The sequence below is a fragment of the Rhinopithecus roxellana genome, chromosome 9, assembly GCF_007565055.1.
Source record: "Rhinopithecus roxellana isolate Shanxi Qingling chromosome 9, ASM756505v1, whole genome shotgun sequence".
NCBI classification, from domain to species: Eukaryota; Metazoa; Chordata; class Mammalia; order Primates; family Cercopithecidae; genus Rhinopithecus; species Rhinopithecus roxellana.
The window spans coordinates 55,169,935-55,192,022 of record NC_044557.1 but is presented as its reverse complement, the minus strand read 5'-3'; the positions used below and the strand labels follow the sequence as shown (position 1 = coordinate 55,192,022).

Here is a 22,088-nt window from a genome sequence, read left to right as displayed (position 1 = left end):
TCATTTCCGCTGGGCATGTCCTTAACCTTGGCAAAATGAACTTCTAAATTGATTGAGAACTATCTCAGATACTACTTGGTTTACAAGTGGTGGAGGTGGTTGGTGGTTACATAACTTTGTAAATGTATTTAATATGGCTGAATTATATACTTAAAAATGGCTAAGATGGTAAATTGTGTGCTTGTGTATTTTTCTACATTTATATATATGTATGTGTGTGTATGTATATATATATAATCATTTAGGAGGTCAGGAGTTCTCAGAATGGAATGTAGAAAATGATAAAGAATCTAATTGACAATGATTGTACTTTTTACTGTCTCCATAGGCTTTATAAGTTCTGCCTTTTACAGAAGGTTATTTAAATGGAATCATATAATATGTGGTCTTTTCAGACTGGCTAAATGGATGCAACAACCTCACTGAAATGAGTTGCAAAAGAATATGCTAACATAAATAATTTTGAAAATGACTGGAGTCTGGAAGACTAAAGGCAAAAAGAAACACTAGACTCTAACTGCTGAAGTTGTTTCCCATGGGGGTAGGGGTTAATAATTCTGAAACCACTGTTGCAGCAAATCCACATGGGTATAGCTCTGCAGCAACCTCAACTCTTGCTTCCTCGGAAGAAAGAATTCAACTGAGGGGCATAAGGCAGAAGGAGAGACTGAGACAATTTTACAGCAGGAGTGAAAGTTTACTAGAAAGCTTTAGAGCAGGAATGGAAAAAAAAAAGTAAAGTACACTTAGAAGGGGGCCAAGCAGGCAACTTGAGAGACCAAGTGCAGTTTGACCTTTTGACTTCGGGTTTTATATGTTGGCATGCTTCTGGGATCTTGTGTTCCCTCTCCCGTGATCCTTTCCTTGGGGTGGGCTGTCTGCATGCACGCTGGCCTGCTAGCACTTGGGAGGGGAGCATGTGCAGTATGTTTACTGGAGTCACATGCATGCTCACTTGAGGCATTCTTCCCTTCCCAGTTGAATTTCCCTAGAAGGTCATATATGAGTTAAACTCTGCCATTTTGCCTCTTAATACACATTCTTATTTTAATATATATACTTTAAGTTCTAGGGTACAAGTGCACAACATGCAGGTTTGTTACATATGTACACATGTGCCATGTTGGTGTGCTGCACCCATTAACTTGTCATTTACATTAGGTATATCTTCCAATGCTATCCCTCCCCCCTCCTCCAACCCCACAACAGGCCGCAGTGTGTGATGTTTCCCTTCCTGTGTCCAAGTGTCCTCATTGTTCAATTCCCACCTATGAGTGAGAACATGTGGTGTTTGGTTTTTTGTCCTTGTGATAGTTTGCTGAGAATGATGGTTTTCAGCTTCATCCATGTCCCTACAAAGGTCCTGAACTCATCCTTTTTATGGCTGCATAGTATTCCATGGTGTATATGTGCCACATTTTCTTAATCCAGTCTATCATTGGTGGACATTTGGGTTGGTTCTAAGTCTTTGCTATTGTGAATAGTGCTGCAATAAACATACGTGTGCATGTGTCTTTATAGCAGCATGATTTATAATCCTTTGGGTATATACCCAGTAATACACATTCTTGAGCCCACTCACTTAACTCTTGAGATCTTATCGGGAAGCTGTCCTCACCCCCTTATTTCGTTTTAACATTCTTCTAAATCCAATAACCCAATTTGTCTCCTCTTGCTTTCAGGCCATCAAGCTCCAGATCCTCAGTGAGGGATGCCATCCTGCCAAATCACCCTTCTACAGGGAACCGATAAACTGTCCATCAGTAGGACACAACAGAGGAAAAGTCCTGTCCCTGTCCCCCTTGGACTTGGCAGGATACCACTTTCAACAACCAATAGAGTCAACCTTGCCTTGACAGCTAGCAAAAGGCCAAGATCCATAGAACCACCAGATTTTTCTCTGTTTTCTCCAAAAAAATTGGGGTCTTGGACCCTTGTGGGGGGAAATGTTATAGTAGGTAGCTAGTCAGACATGAGCAGGGCAGTAGAGGGCCCCCCTCCGCCCCAACCTGGAATGTCAGGCGACCATCAAGTGGTGGTCAGGCAGTTGTTAAACTGTTTCTCTAAAATAATAATTGGTCCCAGCCAGCATCAGGGAAAGGAAGTCTCCCAATAGATAGAAGCACCTGACACTGGTTATCAGCAGCTTCTCACTAAGATCTTAAGAGTTGGGTAAGTGGGCCCAACCATGCATATTAAGAGGAAAAATGGCAGAGTTTAACTGGCTTATGACTTCCTAGGGACATTTGCGTGGGAAGGGAAAAACACCTCGAGTGAGCATGTGTGACTCCAGTAAACACACTGCACATGCTCCCCTCCCAACAAAGTGCTAGCAGGCCACCATGCATGCAGACAGCCCACCTCAAGGGAAAAATCAGAGGAGAGGGAATGCAAGACCCCGGAAGCATGCCAACATATAAAACTCCAAGTCAAAAGGTCAAATAGTGCACTTGGCCTCTCAAGTGGCCCACTTGACCCTCTCCCAAGTGTACTTGATTTGCTTTTTGTTCATGCTCTAAAACTTGGCTTGGTCTCTCCTTTTCTGCCTTATGCACCTCAGTTGAATTATTTCCTCTGAGAAGGCAAGAATTGAAGTTGCTGCAGACCTGTACCCACACAGATCCACCACCGGCAAATATACTGGAATTGCAATATATATTATATTGCAATATATTATTATATATTTTATATAATGGAATTGCTAACTTTAGCAAATGGATGGTGAGTGGTGGGAGCCAGGTTCTCACTGCTGGAGGGGAAGGTTTCAGACAAACAAGGCCATAAAGCTAGAATGATCACTGTGGTAATGCATTAGGGTTGGAGACCTAAGTATATACTCATGTTTAATTTAATATAGGCATAGATGGATACATAAACAAATATAGATATGATTACATACATATAAATTATACATAATATAATTAATATACATAACATATATTTTATTATGATCTCAAGAGTTAGGCAAGTGGGTTTAAGCATGTGTATTAAGAGGCAAAATTACCTGAATTCTGCACAAATTTGCCTTATAAGATTTGCTGTATAATTAAACATAATTATATTATGTTTAATATACATAAAAATATTTTCTTGCTCTGTCAGATAAAAAGCCTTAGATGCAACAACACCCTGGTAGCAATGAGCATACCTACCATGTAAATCTTAAAGTCTAACAACTTTCTCTAATAAAACAAACCAGAGATCCTTAGAGAAATGGCTGATTCTAGGACTGAGCAGGGCATATATAATACGAACCTGGATTATCTTATAGTACCAGAAAGGAAGGAAGTGTTAAACAAGTAAATAAACAAATAAGGGTGTCAAGGCCAGATACAGAGCCAACTGAAAGAGTTCCCAGTGTCCAAAGCCAGGACAATTTGAAGAGCAAAATAAATAAAGTAGTATTGGATTATAACCAAAGAACAGAACAAATATCCTAGAGTCCATACTAATATAAATGATTGACTAAATAAATAAATAAATAGGGGAGAATAGGCAAATCTGTTCAGAATTCCAGTAATTTATGCAGACAATACCCACTCATTAACTCCCCACTTGACATAACCTCCACTACTTAAGTGTGGGCTATTCATAATGACTTATTTCCACAGAATACAGTATGGAAAGGGATAAAATAGAGTAACTGACAAGCACTACCTCAGCCAGGTGATCAAGTTAACATCAACAATGATAAGTGTTGTTATAGTTTATCATGTGGTGAGACTGTCACTTGTTTAATGAGAGTAGAGTTTCAGTTTTACAAGATGAAAAGAGTTGTACAGATGGATGATGGTGATGGCTGCTCAGCATTATGAATGTATTCAATGCTACTGAACTACACACTTAAAAATGGTTAAGATGGTAAACTTTATGTTATGTGTATTTTATCACAATTATATGTAGATACACACACACACACACACACACACACACACCTCTTCCTCCTAAAAATATATAATATAATATAATTACCAATCTAATCATGGTAAAAAACATCAAACATATCCCGATTGAGGGGCATTCTGTAGACTACCTGACCAGTACTCCTCAAAAGTGTCAAAATTATTAAAAATTTAAAAAGTCTCAGCAATGTTCAGTAATGAGGAAACTGAAGAAAGACAGGATAATTAAATGTAATGTGGTATCTTGGATGGGATCCTGGAACACACAATAAAAGGATATTAGGTAATAATTAACAGCCAGGCACAGTGGCTCACACTTATAATCCCAGTGCTTTGGAAGGCCAAGATGAAAGGATGGCTTGAGGCCAGGAGTTTGAGACCAGCCTAGGCAACATAGTGAGACCCCATTTCTACAAAAAAAATTTAAAAATTGGCCTAACATTTAAAAAATTGGCATGGCAGGTGCCTATAGTGTTAGCCAGTCGTGAGGCTGAGGTGAGAGGGTAACTTGAGCCCTGGAGTTCCAGGTTACTGTGAGTTATGATTGCATCACTGTACTCCAGCCTGAGCAACAGAGTGAGACTCTGTCTCAAAAAAAAAAAAAAAAAAAAAAAAAAAAAAAAGATAAATAAATAAATAAATAAATAAGGAAATCTGAATACAACATATAGACTTTAGTTAATAATAAAATATCAATCTGGTTCATTAATTGTGACAAATATACCATCCTAATGTAAGATGTTAGTAACAGGGGAAACTCTGTGGGTTATATGTCAATTCTGGGTACTATTTTTGTGCTTTGCTGCAAATCTAAAATCATCCTAAAGTGAAAGTCATTAAAAATTTAAAAAAGAAAAGAAAACCCCCTCCACCTGTTCCACAGAATCTTCATGTAAGTCTAAATTTCTCACCAAAGTGTGTGCTATTCACAAAGAGTTCCTGAATTCTGTGTACATCAGCATGGGAAAAAGAAAGACTCTAAGAAGAGCACCAAACAGCTGGGTTTTAGATGTATGACATGTGTGCAAATAACCACACCAAGACAAAGATGTAAACCACACATACAAAAGAGAGAAATAGAAAATGTGCCACTGGATTTCAGAGGGAGAAGGGAATATTGCTGGATAGGGTTAAAATTATAAGCTTGACACTTAAGGAGGAAAACCATTAGAAAGCATTCAAAAAAGAGGGAAGAGTATGAGGATCAAACAGGGCAGCATGGGATATGTCCAGAGCAAGTTTAGAAGGAACGAAACTAGCCAAAAGTGAGTAACAGAAAATAAAGCAAGACATTTTGAAGTCAGAATAAGTCCACTGTAAAAGTAGTGAAAAGGGAGTTTTGCAGGAGTGAATGACATCACTTTTCCATACATTCATTAAACACCTGATCTTGCCAAGAACTATGCTGCACACTGACTCAAACATCAGATCTGCACTTTGGTAGGACTAATCTCATGTTAGAATGGCCATTTAAAGTGTTAGTATAACAGGAATAGTAAAGGAAAAAGGGAAAAGTCACCTAAACTAGACAGAGCAGGAGCAGGAATGGAGAGCAGAGAGATGAGCCAAGTACACAACACTCCACAAACTGATCATATGTTCAGGAAATGTCTATCTGAATTTTGTGGAATTGATCAGAAATTCACTGGACTTTAGAATCATCTTTATTAGGAATTACATGGTTGAAGGGGCACCATCATCCTTTCAGTTCTCAGACACTTTAAGAAAAAACTAGCCTCTGATGCTAGATATTATGAAAGTCAGAACTGCTAGGAATGGACAATTTGACTCCTCCTTCATATTTGTCTAAGAAATATGAGCTAAAGAAAACAATAGTCATAAAGTGGGATGATAGGAAGCACGATATTATTAAAAGACACAGAGGTGTAAGGAGTTGTAGAGTTGTTGTATTTTTGTTTTTCATCAGGTGTGAGAATATTCATAAGAAAAGGTGGGAGATTTTATTGACTAGGTCTCCACACTTGAGCTAGATGGATCCAACAAAATAACCATAAGCAAATTAGAGAAGTATACGTTTATTACTATTTGTTTATCAAGAACTGTTTTACAATTTAAACAGATACAGACACATTCCCTATCTTCTGGTAAAGGATGAAAAAAAAAACTCAATTTAATTTTTGTTATTTAACATAGTGATGCCACTAACATTTAACTGGCCTTTTCCTCTTCAATTTAATCAACTCACATTAATTAAGTACCAGCTGTTGGAATTATAGAGACAAATAGTCTCTGTTCTATAGAGACTCACAGTCTAGAAAAGGAGGCAAATGTGTAAAAAATATTTCCTGGTAGATTGAGAAGCCCTATGAGGTAGGACATGAGCAATGTCTTACAGGAACACCAAGAGGAATCACATATAAGCATGCCCAGAGATCCAGGGAAGGCTTCTCTGAGATGATTATATTTGAGCTGAACCTTGAAAGACACAGAGGAGTCATACAAGTGGCATGAGAATGGGGCCTGGCATGCCTAGAGAATGACAGGCACATAGTTGTGGAGCCAAGGACATTGTCCTGCCACATGGCACATGCCGAGTACCCAGGCTGCCACTATTATTAATGAGGTAAAATATGGGAAAGACCTAGAACAATGCCTGGCCCTAGAAGTAGATGGATTAAGTTTCCTTGTTTCCTTTGTCAACACTAGTTTAGAAATCTGCATAGAAGCAGTTAAGAAAGTGTATACTGGAGTCTGACTCCTACTGTGCTAATTCCTAATTACAAGATACTAAATAAGTCACTCTATTAGTCTGTTCTCACATTGCTGTAAAGAACTACCTGAGCCTGGGTAATTTATAAAGAAAAGAGGTTTAGTTGACTCACAGTTCCACAGGCTGTATAGGTAGTATGGCTGAGGAGGTCTCAGGAAACTGACAATCATGGCAAAAGGGCAAAGGGGAAGCAACCATGTCTCCATATGGTGGCAGGAGAGAGAGAGAATGAAGGAGTAAGTGCCATACACTTTTGAACAACCAAATCTCATGGGAACTCACTATCACAGGAATAGCAAGGGAGTAATCTACCCCCATGATCCAATTGCTTCCCACCAGGTTCCTCTCTTAACATTGGGGATTATAATCCAACATGAGATCTGGGTGACAACACAGAGCCAAACTATATCAGTCAGTTTACCTTCAGTATCTCTATCTGTATAATAGAGAATTATTCCTAAATAATTTTTCCTAAAATGTTAATGAGGATTGAATATATGAATACATGTAGTAAGCTTAGAACAGAGCTTGTCAATGAGGAAAGTTTTTTATAATTTTAAGAATGCTATAATTCTAACTTGATTAAGTTTATTACTTCTTAGCTTGGCCAGATACAAACACAGGTGGAAAGATTTAGATTAAACAGAGTAATGACTTTCTGCTGTAATGGTTGTAAAACAGTGAAACGTCATCAAAAGAGATTTCAGATTGTCCTCCTCCTGCATTACAAAAGAATGAAATCGATGATGTTTCTGAGAAGAGTAAGTATGATGTGTTGAATAGGCAGGATAAACTAGTTTTAAATCTTGCATCCTTTCTATACTCCTGATCCTCTTATTTAAAACATGCAAGAAAATGTTTAGCACAACACCAAAAGTAATTGAAGAATCTCCTATTTAGTTTACAGTTGTCTTTTTATCATCCTTGAAGGCGTAAGACCATGTGTCTCCAGAATGCACTAGTATCATAATACAAGGCTTTGTCACTAAACACCACACCCTTGTGTCACCCCACACTTTTACAATTGTTGAATATATGTTTATGACACAAACATATATAACTTACCTAAAAGATAACCAAACCACTACAATATCATTATTCTAGTGAAGGCAGCCTACAGTAATGAACACACCTTTCTCAGTGCAAGAAAAATCAAAAAGACAAACTAGATTTCCCCATGGCAGAAATCTTGTCCTATGGCTCCTTCAGAAAAGTAGAACTTGAGACAATTTCCAGAGGTGAATGGTCAAGGGACAATCCCAGACCCCTCTCAGCTCTTGGAAAAACAAATATCCAAATTGCTCATCACAGGGAATAATAAAAGCTACAGGGAAAGGGGAACAATGGTTTTTAAAGTGCATTGGCTTTTATTATGTGTTTGTGTCCCCAGTAGAAATGCTTATCGATACTGGCACTTTAAAAGGTTCCACCTTGTCTTGAAATTAACATTTCATTATTGTGAGTGTGCAAGCAATTCCTTTCTTGGCTGCTACTGTTTTTACTGTTTTTAGCTAGAAAAATTTTCTTTTCTATGTGTAAAGTAGTACTAATAGTACAAAACTGCATCAGTTCCACTAAAAGACTTTCTTATGAGACAATGTGCCTTAGAAATAGATGGTAGAACTGGAAACAATAAGATTATCACACCAGTCAATTCAGTCACTGCATTATCAACTGTCAGAAATTGCATGAGTTCTAATCACAAGAGTTCCTACTGTTACAAAACCATGGCAATAAATCTACAATATAAACAGCAATTGAAGTTTTGCTGAGTGAAAGAAACCAGACCAAAAAAAAAAAAAAGAGGGGGGAGGAAGGGACAGTAAATGCATTTTTATAAAATTCTAGAAAATGCAGACTAACTCATAGTGACAAAAAGTAGATCAGTGGTTGCTGTTGGGTGAGGAGGGGAGCTAATGGAATGGGACTACAAAGGTCAAGAAAAAAAATTGTGAAATCACAGATATTTTTATTGTCTTGATGATAGGTTCATGAATATATACATATGTCAAAATATCAAATTGAACATTCTAAATATGTAGAATTTATTGCATGGCAATTACAACTCAATAACGCTGTTTTTAAAAGGTCCACACTCTAAGGTACAACACAGCAACTATCACATTACATTATTGTTGTATAAGTGCACTTTGTTTATATTAGCAATATAAATCAAATGGTAACAGAGAAGAGACAGAAAGTATTTATTTTGTCTGAAGACCAATGAGCAAGAGACATTGGATGGTCTTATGTTTATGACACAAACATTTATAGCTCACCTAAAAGATAATTAAACCACTACGATACCATTATTCTAGCTAAGGCAGCCTACAGTAATGAACACACCTTTCTCAGTCAGTACAAGAAAGATCAAAAAGGTAAAAAGTGAATAATCGTTATCAACAAGGAAGAACCTAATAGCTATATATTGATCCTTACACTCTGATCATCAGGGCTATATCTTTTTTCTCAAGTGCTCATGCAACACACACACACACACAAAATGATCGTACATTAGGTTACAGGGAAAACATTAGTAAATTAGGTAACATAAACTATTATAAACAGTACTCCCTGACTGCAATGAAATAACACTAGAAATTATTGACAAAACTGAAAAGCAAAAGCCTCACCCACCTAAAATTAAAATCTCTTCTCTTAATTTTTGGGTAAAGGAGGAAATACAAACTGAAATCACAGAATTTTTATTCCTAAAAAATACTGAAGCAAAACACAATATATATGAAAATCAACAGAATACACTTCAAACAAATAGCACAGAGAAATTCATAGCACTAAATGCTTTTATCAATAAAAATGAAAAAAATAAAACAAATAAATTGAATTCCTAGATGGAGAAAGTAGAAAAAGAGCAACAACCAAACAATAAAATAATGGTAAATGGAAGGAAATCATAAAGATAAAAGCAGAGATAGAAATGGGAAAAAAGTAGACCTACTATTTCGAAATCCTGGTTTTCTTAAAAAAGTAACAAAATAGAAAAACCACTAGCTATCTGGATCAAAAACAAAGGAAAAAGCACAAATACAAAAACAGAAAATATCAAAGGGCAAAACATTAAAACAATTTTTTTTTAAATTAAAACAGATGAAAGACCTACATGTAAATAAATTTGAAAAGTTAGAAAAAAATATAATTTTCCAATAAAATAAAGATTTCCAATTCTGGTTGTTTTAGAACTGGGCTGCTTAAACTGATCAATTTTTGTAGAAAAAACTGGAGAAGATCATCAAGAAATTATCTTACAAAAGAGCACCAGGCAACAGATTATTTTAAAGAGGAATTCTACAAAACCTGCAGTACTAGATATTCCAAAAGTGCTATACATGCTTAAAAGCATTGAGAAAGGGCATTAAGAAGAAAGTAAAACATTGAGACTTAGACGTGATAAAGAAAGAAAGAAAAGAAAACTACAAGAAAGAAAACTACAGACCAGTACCACTAAAGAAAAATGATGCAAAATACTAAAGAAGAAAATTAATAAAAGGAATCCAACACCACATTAAGAATAAAATAGACCATGACCAACTGGAATTTATTCTTGCAATTTAAAGTTGTTTCAATATTAGGGAGCCCATTAATATAATAAATAATAGTTTAGAGAGAATAAAAGTAAGATTATTTCTATAGATGCTGAAAAAGCTTCAGCAATATTCAACATTTTTTCTAGTTTCTATTAAAAGCACAAAAATAGAACACCATTTATAATTTCTTAACATGACGAAACATATAACTGTATTCGTGAGGACTGCATTATAATTTGTGGAGATGTTAATGGCATTGTAAGTAAACTCATGAAAGAGCAAGAATGCCCACTACTTTCACAATTATCTAATGTTATAATAGAGGTTGCAAAACCCAAAGCAATTGGATTAGAGAAATCACTAGTCATATGATTTTGTAAAGAAGTAAAAAATACCTCTTAAAAAATTCTAGCAAATTAATGAACAATAAAACTAATTCAAATGCTGAAAGAATTCAGTAAGATATGAGGATACAAATTTAACATACAAAAATCAATAGCTTTCAAAGACAGGAACAATAGCCAGCCAGAGCCCATAATGGTAAAGAAAACTCCACTTACAATAGCAACAAAGAAGATTAAATACGCGGGAATAAATTTGACAAAAAATGTGCAAAACCTGTAGGAGGAAAATTTTAAAACACTCTGAAAAACACAAGATTAGATTTGAACAAAATGAAAAGCATCCTCTGTTCTAGGACAGGACAAATCAACATCATAAAGATGTCAGTTTAAGACAATCCCAATAAAAGTATCAGCAAGTTTCTTTTTATACAGTTATGCAAGTTTGTGCTAAAATTCATAAGGAAAACAAACATGCAAGAATAGCCAAGAAGACACACAAAAATTAAAAATACAAAGGTTGACTAGTCTTACCCTACATTAAACCATTCTATAAAGTCTCTGCAAAACAGGGTGCTACTTTCACAAGAATAGATTTAAAGACAGTAGAATAGCAAAGAAAGTCCCAAAATTGATACAAGTACATATGGAAATGATAATGGTGGCATCTTAAGTGATGGAGGTAAAGATGGACTTTTTAATAAACGTTGCTGGCACAACCAGGCAGCAACTTAGAAAAAAATAAAATTACATCTGTATCACACACCATTCACAAGCATAAACTCCACAATGATCGGGAATCTATATATACAAAGAAAAAAAAGAACTTAAATCATGTAAGTCTAGAAAGAAAATATGGATGATTTTCTCCATAAACTGAGTGTTGAAAAAAAGCTAACATGGACTCAAAATAATGGGCAATAAAAGAAATGACTGATAAATTTGACTATACAATTTTTTAAATTTGCATAGTAAAATAAAGTCAAAGTACAACTGCCAAATTAGAAGGAAATACTTGCAACATCTGTCACAGAGAAAGGGCTAATATGAGACAGATATAAATAGACAATTCACAAAATTAGCACAAAATGATCTTAAACATATGAAAAGATGTTGAACCTCACTCATAATTAAAGAAATTCAAATTACCTTGAATACTACTTTTCACCTGCTTGACTAAATTTCAAAAGGCTGAGAACGCATTCTGTTGGTAAGTCTGAGGCACTCTCATACACTGCTGTGGAAATGTAAACTGACACAATCCCTTTGGAAGGGATTTTAACAATGTCTAACAAAACTGCATTTGTTTTTGTTTTGGATTTACCTTTTGACCCAGTAATCTCATTCTAGGAATTCACCTTCAAGAGATGTTCCTAACAAAATGAAAATCCAGATATATACATACATAACAGTAATAGGGAAGGGAAGTGACAGTTCTGAGTATGCCTTTTTTTTTACAGTCCCATCTTGCTATAATAATAATTAAAATTAACAAACGTCAGGCTCAGTTTATATTTTAAAATCATTAAATTATTACCTAGCATTATGTTTGCTATTTCTTGGTTTTCAGATTCCTGAATAGATCATTCATTTTTTAATTCAACAAGTTTTCCGAGAATCTACCATGTAGAGTTCTATGCTAGGTACAATGATGACTTTAAAATGCATTAAGATCATATTAATACCCACAAGAACTTTGTTCTTTAAATAATGTCTTACATAGAAAACAAACTAAAATATTATAGACTTACAAAACATTGGAGGAAAAGCAAAAAAAAAAAGGCAAAGAGCAAACTAAAATCAAAAATTTTATATAATGAAGACAGTTTGCTTTAAGTATACATTTTAGTTTCACCCCAATTCCTTTATTGTTCTATGCAATTCTTTCTTCTAAAAATGCATAAATTAAAATTAAAGAGATAGACATACTAGAATCATCAAAATAATGTTAAAGAATATAAGTCAAGTAAAGAAGTAGAGAAAGGGTTGTGTGTGGGGAAAATTAGACAAATACAAGCTATACTTTATGGGGAGAAACTTACTTGTCAGTTACAAGAAGAGAAAGCAAAAAGAAAACACACCCAATAAGTCACGGAGCCCTTATTATGTAATAACAGAAAGCAGATTAGTTTATCAATTGAATGTGTTGCCAGACACCAAAGCCGGTCCAGAACTTACTTCTATAACTTCCTGTAATACAAGAAGCAATAAATATCTTCATGGTGTAAGCCTCCAGTAGGAGGGTTCTCTGTTTCTTGCAGCTGAGAGCATTTCTAACTGTGAATCAGATCAGACATGATTGTTTCAGACACTGTAACAATATAATCTTATTAACCTAAATAATTCTGTCAGCTGGATCTTCAGAGGGAAAAAAATCAACCCGAAACCAAATAATATGCAAGCAAAATCAAAACAATACACAAATAAATAAATAAAACAAGGCAAGCACACACTTCATATGTTTGTAGAAACTGGATGCTTTGATTCAGTGGATTTCAAATCTGAAGTAATAAAAGGAAAAATGACTGATCAACTAAATCCCAAAGATGCAGAACTCTTGAAGTTTCTAGTTGACAATGGAAAGAAGAGTTTGGAGGTCAAATAAAGTCCAGCCATCTGCTTAAAATTTGGCTAAAACGTAAGTCACATATCCAAGATCAGAGCTAAAGAGGAAGAAAAGCAGATGTTTGATGAAGTTATAAGAGAAAATATGCAACTCTCTGCATCTGATTTTAATGTAATAAAAGGCCATGAAAACAATATTATTTTTATTATCTTTAATAATATTCTACTTTGCTCTTATAATTCTAGGGAGTTTCCTTTGGGGAAATGAGACATATATTTTTTATGTTAAAATCCTGGCTTTGACTTTTAGATGTTATCATTTTAAGTCATAATCCAAATATACTAGATAATAACAGAATACCTGATGATTGTTTCAAAGTTTCAGAAGATGGTTAAAATGAGACTAAGCAGAAGGTTGCTGGGTCTTACTGCTAATTATGTATACTCTTAGATTTTTACTATACTAACATATACCTAAAACTAATACTACACTATTAAATAACCTAAAACTACTTGTTTCATGCTTTGTAGAGTAAGAGAATATCCGACTCTAGTAAAAACCATAAATTCAAAGAGAAGTATGAGTGAAAAAATAGAGGGACAGGAAAGAGACACAATATTATCTTTGCAATGTTAATACAAAGATTTTTTTTATTTTAAATGAATAGAAATTAAGGAAAACATATGCCAAATCCAAGGCAATGCATCCATGTTTGATCTACCAGTTCACAGGGCTGATTATTTCTAAGATGGAGATAGATGACAGATCTCAGAGAACCTCATATAGGCCAGGCAAGGAGGAAAAACCACTAAGCCTACCTGTGCAAGCCTCAGCATAGGTTGACATCATCCATGGTTGGAAAAATAAACCGAAAGTTACAGGGTACCCAAGCAACTAGCTTTTATTTTATGATAGCTCAGATACAAGCCATAGAAAATACTGATTGGTCTACCAGTCTGGCCAGTCTCCTAGGCAAATGAGCTGCCATTCAAATGTTAGTCTGTTTCTCTCAAGCACTACGAAGACATGAGTTCTTATCCTCATTTCATTTTACATCCTTAATTCTTTTGGCCTTTTCATATAGTTAGAAGGCAATGTAACTCTAAGAATTTTAATGCTTCCTTTCTTCTAGGTCACATGTTTTCTCTTACCATCTAATTCCAGCCAATCATCAACTGTTTTTCTCCCTTCTTGGTATTTACAAGATCTTTGACCTTGTAAATAATGTTACAGTGTAAAATAGAGTCTCCCAGCCCAAAACACAGCCACCCAAGAAGTTTATGCACATGTAATTCAGTTGACCATGAAAGAGTAAGCAAAAACGGCTATCAAACAGGCAATTCCATGTCTAATATTCAGTGCCTGTCTACATTTATTTTATAGTCACCTCTGAGCTTTCTAATTTTGACAACTGATTAGAAACATCAAATTACATATTCTGATATTTTGAAGACATAGACTGTAGCAATCTTGGCAGCAACATGATGCTGGTGGTACAGATCTGAGTCCAGTGACCTCAGATCAGCAAACCTATGACATAAACCAAGTACCATTTGTTATTGCGTAGGCAATAACATCATAAATCTGAAAACTGGGAAGGACACTAGAGATCTGGTGACATCTCCTTCCCATTGCAGGAATTTTTCCTATAACCTTCCCTTATAGTGATGACCTAGTCATATGTGGACACAGGGATTGCCTCATTTCCTTACCAGGAAGCTCATTCCATTTTCTAAAACATTTTTTAGAAAGTTCATTCTTAAAAGACCAAAAACTGTTCCTGTGTAACTTCAATTTATTGATTCTAGTTCATTCATTCAACCAGCATTTATACAGTAATGACTCTAAACAGCATTTCCATAATGATAAAACACATCAGGCTTTTATCCATCTGGAAAGACAAATTCATGAACAAGAATAAAAATAAAACACCAACTGCCTTTCCTTTGCCGCCGTGTCCCTTTCTTTGTGCTCAAGTGTCAGTATCACTTACCTGAATCACACCTCCCAAGAAGGAAACTGCTACAGCAACGTGGATCCTTTGCATTTCAAAGTCAGATAAGCCCAGCACGCTTGTGTTACTCTGTGTGGTGAGATTCTGGATGTTCTGAGGGACAATCCGTTCCACGGCATTGGCTGATATCAAAGATGTCAAGGCAAAGGTGCCTGAAACCAAGTGGTGTGGGGAATCTTCTGTTAGTAATTCAGTTAAAAGACTCAACAAAAATTGTGGGATTCTGTCATTAAAGTTGAAGCCACATTGTGAAACCAAACAAATCTGTTAGAAACACTTTCCTCTCCTCTGTGCCTTTGCTTCTCCACTCTTCACCTCTCTCCATGGATGAAATAGAAACTTACCTCCACATATGCTTATTCATTCAACCTACAGCCACTCATCTATTTGTTATTCTCACCTGGCTCAGACATTTTCCCACCTCTCTGCAGACTGGCATAAAGAATGTCCTGGGACAGGAAATAAGATGACGGCCTGGATTTAAATTCAACTCTCAATTTACCAATAATGTAACCTAAAGCACATTACACCAGATATAAATGGTCTCATCCATGAAGTGGGAGTACTAATACCTACATTTCAGGGTCTAAGGGGAGTATAAATGAGATGATAGGTATGAAAACATCAGTAAATTCAGCCTTTTCCCTGAAACGTTTGCTTCTTCATTCTACCTGTGCAAATCCTACTTGTTTTTCAAGGTCTGGCTCAAATCCCATATATAATAAGGATTCATCCCAGATCTTTCCAACTAGCCTTAATCTTTCCACCCTCTGTGGTCTCATAGCAGAGCATATTTTTATTATCGTATAACAACATATTGTGGCCCATAAAATAATTAAACATACCATTTCTGTCTACTGTTTTTAGATTAGGCTTGGTGGTATTCCCCAAGAATTGCCATGGCCTTGCAAATGTATGGGACGATTTTCAGTGTGTTCCCCTGTTCCTGCCAAGAGTTCTGAAGCTTTCATCTTGGCACAGCATGCCTGAGAATGCAGCCTTGTGAACATGGAAATGCTGATTCTCTCAAAGAGGGATTGCCGAATTTGGGTTATAGAAACAAACTGCAGCATTGTGCAAACATTTATTCTCGTTACTTCAAGATCTTACTTTGCTTCAGGTCATAAGTGAGACTTCGTGAAAAGGGCCTGTTCAACATGTAGACATCCCAACACAAACCATGCACAAAGCAGCATAAGGCAAGACAGACATGAGTCAAACAGAAACAGGTCTCATTGGAAATTCAACACAGCCAATCCTTGGTTTTACTAGATAAGAGAGGCGGTACCTGCTATGGATTCAGAAAAACATGATGATTGTGGCCTCCAAAAAACTTGGCCTAAAATCCCAGAACTGTCACCTCAATCTTTTTGTCTATTAACAGCATTCCTCACCCAATGGGATTGTTATGAGGCTTAATAATGTAATATAGCACACATCACAGAAGATGACATGTAGTTAACCCCTGATAAATGGTAGCTATTCATATAATTATTAATAAGACTAAAGTCAGCATGCTCTGTTATGGTCTATCACTGTATGCTTTTCTCTGTTCCATAGAGTTGGTGGTATATAAATACAGACAACAGATTGAATAACATTCTTTTAATGAGATAAGTCATTCTCAATAAATCATGACCACTGTCCTTATCATAAAGTACTAAATTAAGAGTACATCAAGAAACTAATGCAATACACCTGATTTTTAGAAATAAGATTCTAGCACCCAGGATGGGAAATACCAAGTAGAGAACATTCACCATAGAATCTGGTCTTGATAGGACATATTTCTGAGAGTATGTTACAACACGATGCTCCAGAGATCAAATCAGATACTTCTGAGAGTAAAGGAGTTTGTCTTTTGGTGTTTAAACCTCCTAGAGCACAGAGCAAAATGTTTTGTACAAAAGCCACTGAACAAATGACTACAGAATTTTTTAAAAACATATAGACGAGTTAACTTTTTATTTTAGACCTGTTTTTCCTGGGATTTGGAGGAAGATGGGAGGGAATCAAATGGTAAAAGAGAAAGCCATCTAAAAGGCTTTGTTAGGTGAACAAAAGGAAGCTTCATCTGTGTGTGAGTCAATTTCAAGAACATCTCCAGACAGAGGACTTGCCAGCAATGGATACAGCAATGGCGAGGACACGTCTACACCAGTATGGACATGGGAGTACTGCCTCTTCAGCAAGGATAATGCTTTGCTGTTCCTGAGGTAGTGAAGGACAATCAAGGGAAGTGGGACTGCCAGTAAATATGTGTGGCTGTTGTGGATGACATTCTATATTATCTATTTATAGGTCTACCCTTTGTCTTTGTCTCCTCCCTACTAATTCTCTATTCTTGCCTCATTTGCTCAACTTTTTACCCTGGTTAGGCTTGCAGCCTATTAGTGGTACCCTTATATACCACGACTTCTACCTGATAGCTCAATAGTACTGTGGGTCACAGGGTCTCATAGGAAGTGACTATGAGCCCTAGAGTTAAACAGACATAAGTTCGAATCCCAGTTCTACTTAATATGAACCTGTGATCCTGGTCAAGTTACCCAACCTCTCTCAGCTTCCTTATTTGTAAAATGACGATAAAATAGCTAGTTACAAAATTTTGGTAGAGAATAAATGAGATTTCATATTTTAAAAAACACTACCTCAAGTCCTATCATATTGTAATCCATCAGTAAATAATTGTTTATTTTTTCTTCTGAAAAGTACCTTATACAGTCTTCACAATAGCCTCTCTAAATTGTTAAACTTTGCTCTTTAAATAAATTTCCCTAATTTAGAAAAAGTTTAAGATTATCCTACTAATTGTCACATATTGGTTCTCTACAGTAATGCTGTTTTCATTGGATTAATACCCAGGTTTTTGACTGTTGTGTATTTATTCCAATATATGTTCTTTGCAAGCCACAAAAAGTAATCAACAGATTTATTCCTTTTTTAAAAAAAAACTATTTTACATTAAAATAAGAAAGTTCACATTGTTGAGCAAAACAGCATGTTTCACATCTTTATACTCTGATTTTATGAATAGTTTACTTTTAAAGATGTCTCCAACATAATTTATTATTGTATTCAGTAAGTCAGCATTGCATTCCAGCCACCTAAATTGAAGGCAAAATCCCAAATAAAGCGATTCTTCTTCAAGAAAGTGACATCAATATGTTAATAATACTGTGGAAGTGGGATGCATATGCATCAAAATTAAATTATTTAAAAGAGAAGTATGTTCTGTACATTAATTTGCAGGAACTTATTGGTGACACTCGGTCCATATGTCCAAGATTAAAGAGAGGTCAAAAAATAATTAGTTTGTCTATTTTCCCTGATGTATATATGTTGCAAAATAAGGGAAAAGTATCATTTATTTTTTAGTGACCCAAAGAATCCTAAATACTGGGATAAAAAAACAAATAAGAAAGTCTAACTGGCTGTCTTTGGTGAAGTACAAATGCAGAAATAAAATGTCTTTAGCATTTATTGTGTCATAGCCCATTCGACTTAACAGAAGGGAAATCAGAATTAGTCTCCGGCTTTAATGTTGAATGACTACATTTAAGGCTGTAAATTTTGTATATTTTGAAATGCATATTATTTATCAAGTAGACTATAAGATTCTGATAGCTGTTCATAATTGGTTAAATACAGACTCTTATGATAATTATGAAATTATCTAAATGATAATTTCAAAATAATGCATGAAATACCTATAAAATGTTTGCAGTGATTTCTTAGGACATCGAACATTTTGTGTAAGTGTGTATTTAAGTATGTTCAAATTGTGTATTTTTGTTTTCTTAAAGCAATTACACTATATTGAACAAACTTGTTTTGCCTTTTTCTTTTATCTTGGGTTTCATAGAGAAAATGATTTTAGAGGTCAGTATTAAAACAATCTTTTTTATTGCTAAGAATATATATTTAAATGTTTTCAAAAATGGAAACAAATCGTTAGGAAATTAGGGAACAAGATAATTGAAAAAATAGGCTTTAATAATTTATAATTAGTTATTGTGCTTTTCTCTTTTTTGCATCAATACAAAAGAAAATCTTATTCTTGAACAGTGGGTTGTAAAGTTAAAAGCTTGTGCTTTAGATTTGGTCACACCTGGGTTGTAATCCATGCACCTGTGACTTTTAATCTGCGATCTCACAGAAACTTTCTGAATTTTAGTGTTTTCTTTTCATCTGCAATGTAAAGGTAATAATCTCTATTTAAAAGACTTCTGCTAGAACAAAACAAAATAACATATGTAAAGCTCTTAATAAAGCACCTAATAAATAGAACATCCACGGTTCTCAAACTTAAATATAACTACATACACAAATATGCATAAACATATAAATACATATATATACTATAACATGTTACCTACAGATTACATGTATAAATAAAACAGAAATCTTACGAAAATGCTGACTCTGATTCAGTAGGCCTGGCATGGAAATAAAGGCTTTACACTTTTAACAAGCTCCCACATAACGCTGAACCTACTGGTTCATGAGGCACACTTTAGGCAGCAATGTTGTAAGTGATTGATAAATGTTGGTCCTTCCCTCAAAACAAAATTAATTAATCTAAAAAGCCAAACTACACAAATAAAATGTTATGTTAACAGAAAATATATGTATCAATGTGGTAGGCAGAATTATGACCTCTCAAATATGTTCACATCTTAATCCCCAGAACTTCTGAATGTGTTATGCCATATGGTAAGAGAGAATCAACATTGCAGATAAAATTAAAGTTGCTAACCAGCTAATCTTAAAATAAGAAGAGCATCCTGGATTATGCAGGTGTGCCCAATGTAATCACAAGGGTCCTTTAAACATGGAAAATGGAAGCAAAAGATCAGAGTCAAAGAGAATTTGAAGATGCAATACTGCTGGCTTTGAAGATGGTTGAATGGTCCATGAGCCAAAGAATGCAGGGAGCCCTCTAGAAACTAGAGAAGTCAAGAAAATGGATTGCCCTTGAGCCCCCCAAGAAAGAAACGCAGCCCTGCTGACCCCTTAGTTTTAACCCTGTGAATATCATTTCAGTCTTCCGAGCTCCAAACTGTAGAATAATACCTGTATTTTGTTTTAAAGACCCAACTTACAGTAATTTGTTACAGCAGCAACAGGAAACTGATACAATCAATAATGCAAATTGACCATTGAAGAAATGGTCATGAAATGTTATTACTCAGAGGCTGAGATCACATAATCCCCAAATAAATAGAAATGTCTCTATAGATATTTCTAGTTAAAATTATTTTATGACTTCCTTAATAGTTAAGACTAAGATACCATTTTGTAATAGTACTAGCTAACTTTATTAAATCTTATTATGTAGCAAGTACTAAATTAGACACTGTATATCAATTATCTAGTTCTTACTAGTAATCACTAGAATTTGGAAGGCAATTTTACTATCAAGAAAGCTGCAATGGAGCTTAAATTTTTGCCTAAGACCATGTAAATAGCAAACAACAAATAAGGCATGTACCCAGGTTTATCTAATACCAAATCACCATTCATATTTTATTTGGTAATATAGAGGTAGGTAAGGTAAAAGTTACACAAAGTAAACAGCATTGTATAAACTAGCCTGGAGTAAATCTAAAATATCATCATTTAGTCCACATATCAAATACATGTAAAATATTTTTCACTGTTTTTTGAGTAGCTAAATTTTATGTAGTCTTGTATTTTCTCCCAAGTGCTTACTTTCTCTCATTTCATTGTGAATTCATAACATTTCCCTTCTTATTTTTATTTTTATTTATTTATTTTTTTGAGACAGAGTCTTACTCTGTCACTCAGGCTGGAGTGCAGTGGCGCTATCTCGGTTCACTGCAACCTCTGCCTCCTAAGCTCAAGTGGTTCTCCTGCCTCAGCCTCCCGAGTAGCTGGGACTACAGGCACGTACTACCATGCCCCATTTCCCTTCTTTTGTGGAATCTTTGCAACTCAAAAATGCAAAGAATCCTTAGCAATAACCTTGGCTATACAGTAATATAGCAATAAACCACAGGGTATACTGACTATCTGATATACCCTGTATGGAGAGTAAATATCTTGCTCTAGTATTTGCTGAGGTTTTCAGCAGTGATGTTAACACTGCTAAGGAGATGTAATCAGTAATAATCACTAAGTCTCTTTTGCGAGTAATATTAGAAGCATAAACATAGGAATTATTACCTGTGGCAACATGACGTCCCATTCCAAATATGGCATAAATTATGGCAGGAAACAGAGACCCATATAAACCAAACACTGGGTGCACAGATGAGAGAACAGCAAAGGCCAATCCTGTGAAGAAGACTAGGGTAATTAGAACCACCTTATAACCCCAAGACACAGTCTGTTACACAATAGAATAGGTGTTAGTTTACTTATAGACAAAATGAATCATACTTTATTCTACTTGCTCAACAAGAGACTAGCATTATTGCCCTAAATAAAAGAAAATTCACTCCTTAATTCATTTTTGTAATTCCAAAAACCATTATTTTTGGATGAATGTTTTTTCCTTTGATTGCAGAGGTGTCTACCAAAAAAACAAAAAACAAAAAAAAAAACAAAAAAAAAAACAAAAAAAAAACAGTGGATCAGAGTGTCTTGCTGTTAAAGGGTAGGTTTGACAGTAACATTGTAAAATATCTCCAGGCACATTAAAATTTTAGAAGCATTTCACATATATAATTTTATTTACACAATAGCATCTGTAAGATAGGTGAGACTAGCAGCTTTACTCCTGACAGATGAGAAGCCTGAAATGGAATGGGAACTAGGGCTGGAAAACAATGGACACATACTCAACATTGGCTGGTTGGCCAGATGCACAGCCAGCCTGGGACTGTGTGTCACAGAGGTAGGGCTGATGCATAAACTCATGTGCTTCCCAATTAAGTAGATCTTGGCTTATATTTCAGGTACAGTGTCTGAGTGGAAAAAGAAACAAATTTTTCTTATTCAAGGAGTAAGAAATAATTCACAAC

The 22,088-nt window shown here is 35.2% G+C and overlaps 1 protein-coding gene across 2 annotated transcripts in view; it reads right to left on the bottom strand.

Annotated features, from left to right (window-relative positions):
• SLC26A7 (solute carrier family 26 member 7) overlaps positions 1 to 22,088 on the bottom strand; it is a 155,574-nt gene that overhangs the window by 88,693 nt on the left and 44,793 nt on the right. For both annotated transcript variants that reach the window (XM_010364375.2, XM_030937653.1), the window contains exons 3-4: positions 21,289 to 21,399; positions 15,079 to 15,251 (exon numbers count right to left, since the gene is read on the bottom strand). In XM_010364375.2, the coding sequence (XP_010362677.2) occupies positions 15,079 to 15,251; positions 21,289 to 21,399 (284 nt within the window). The remainder of the gene's footprint in view (positions 1 to 15,078; positions 15,252 to 21,288; positions 21,400 to 22,088) is intronic.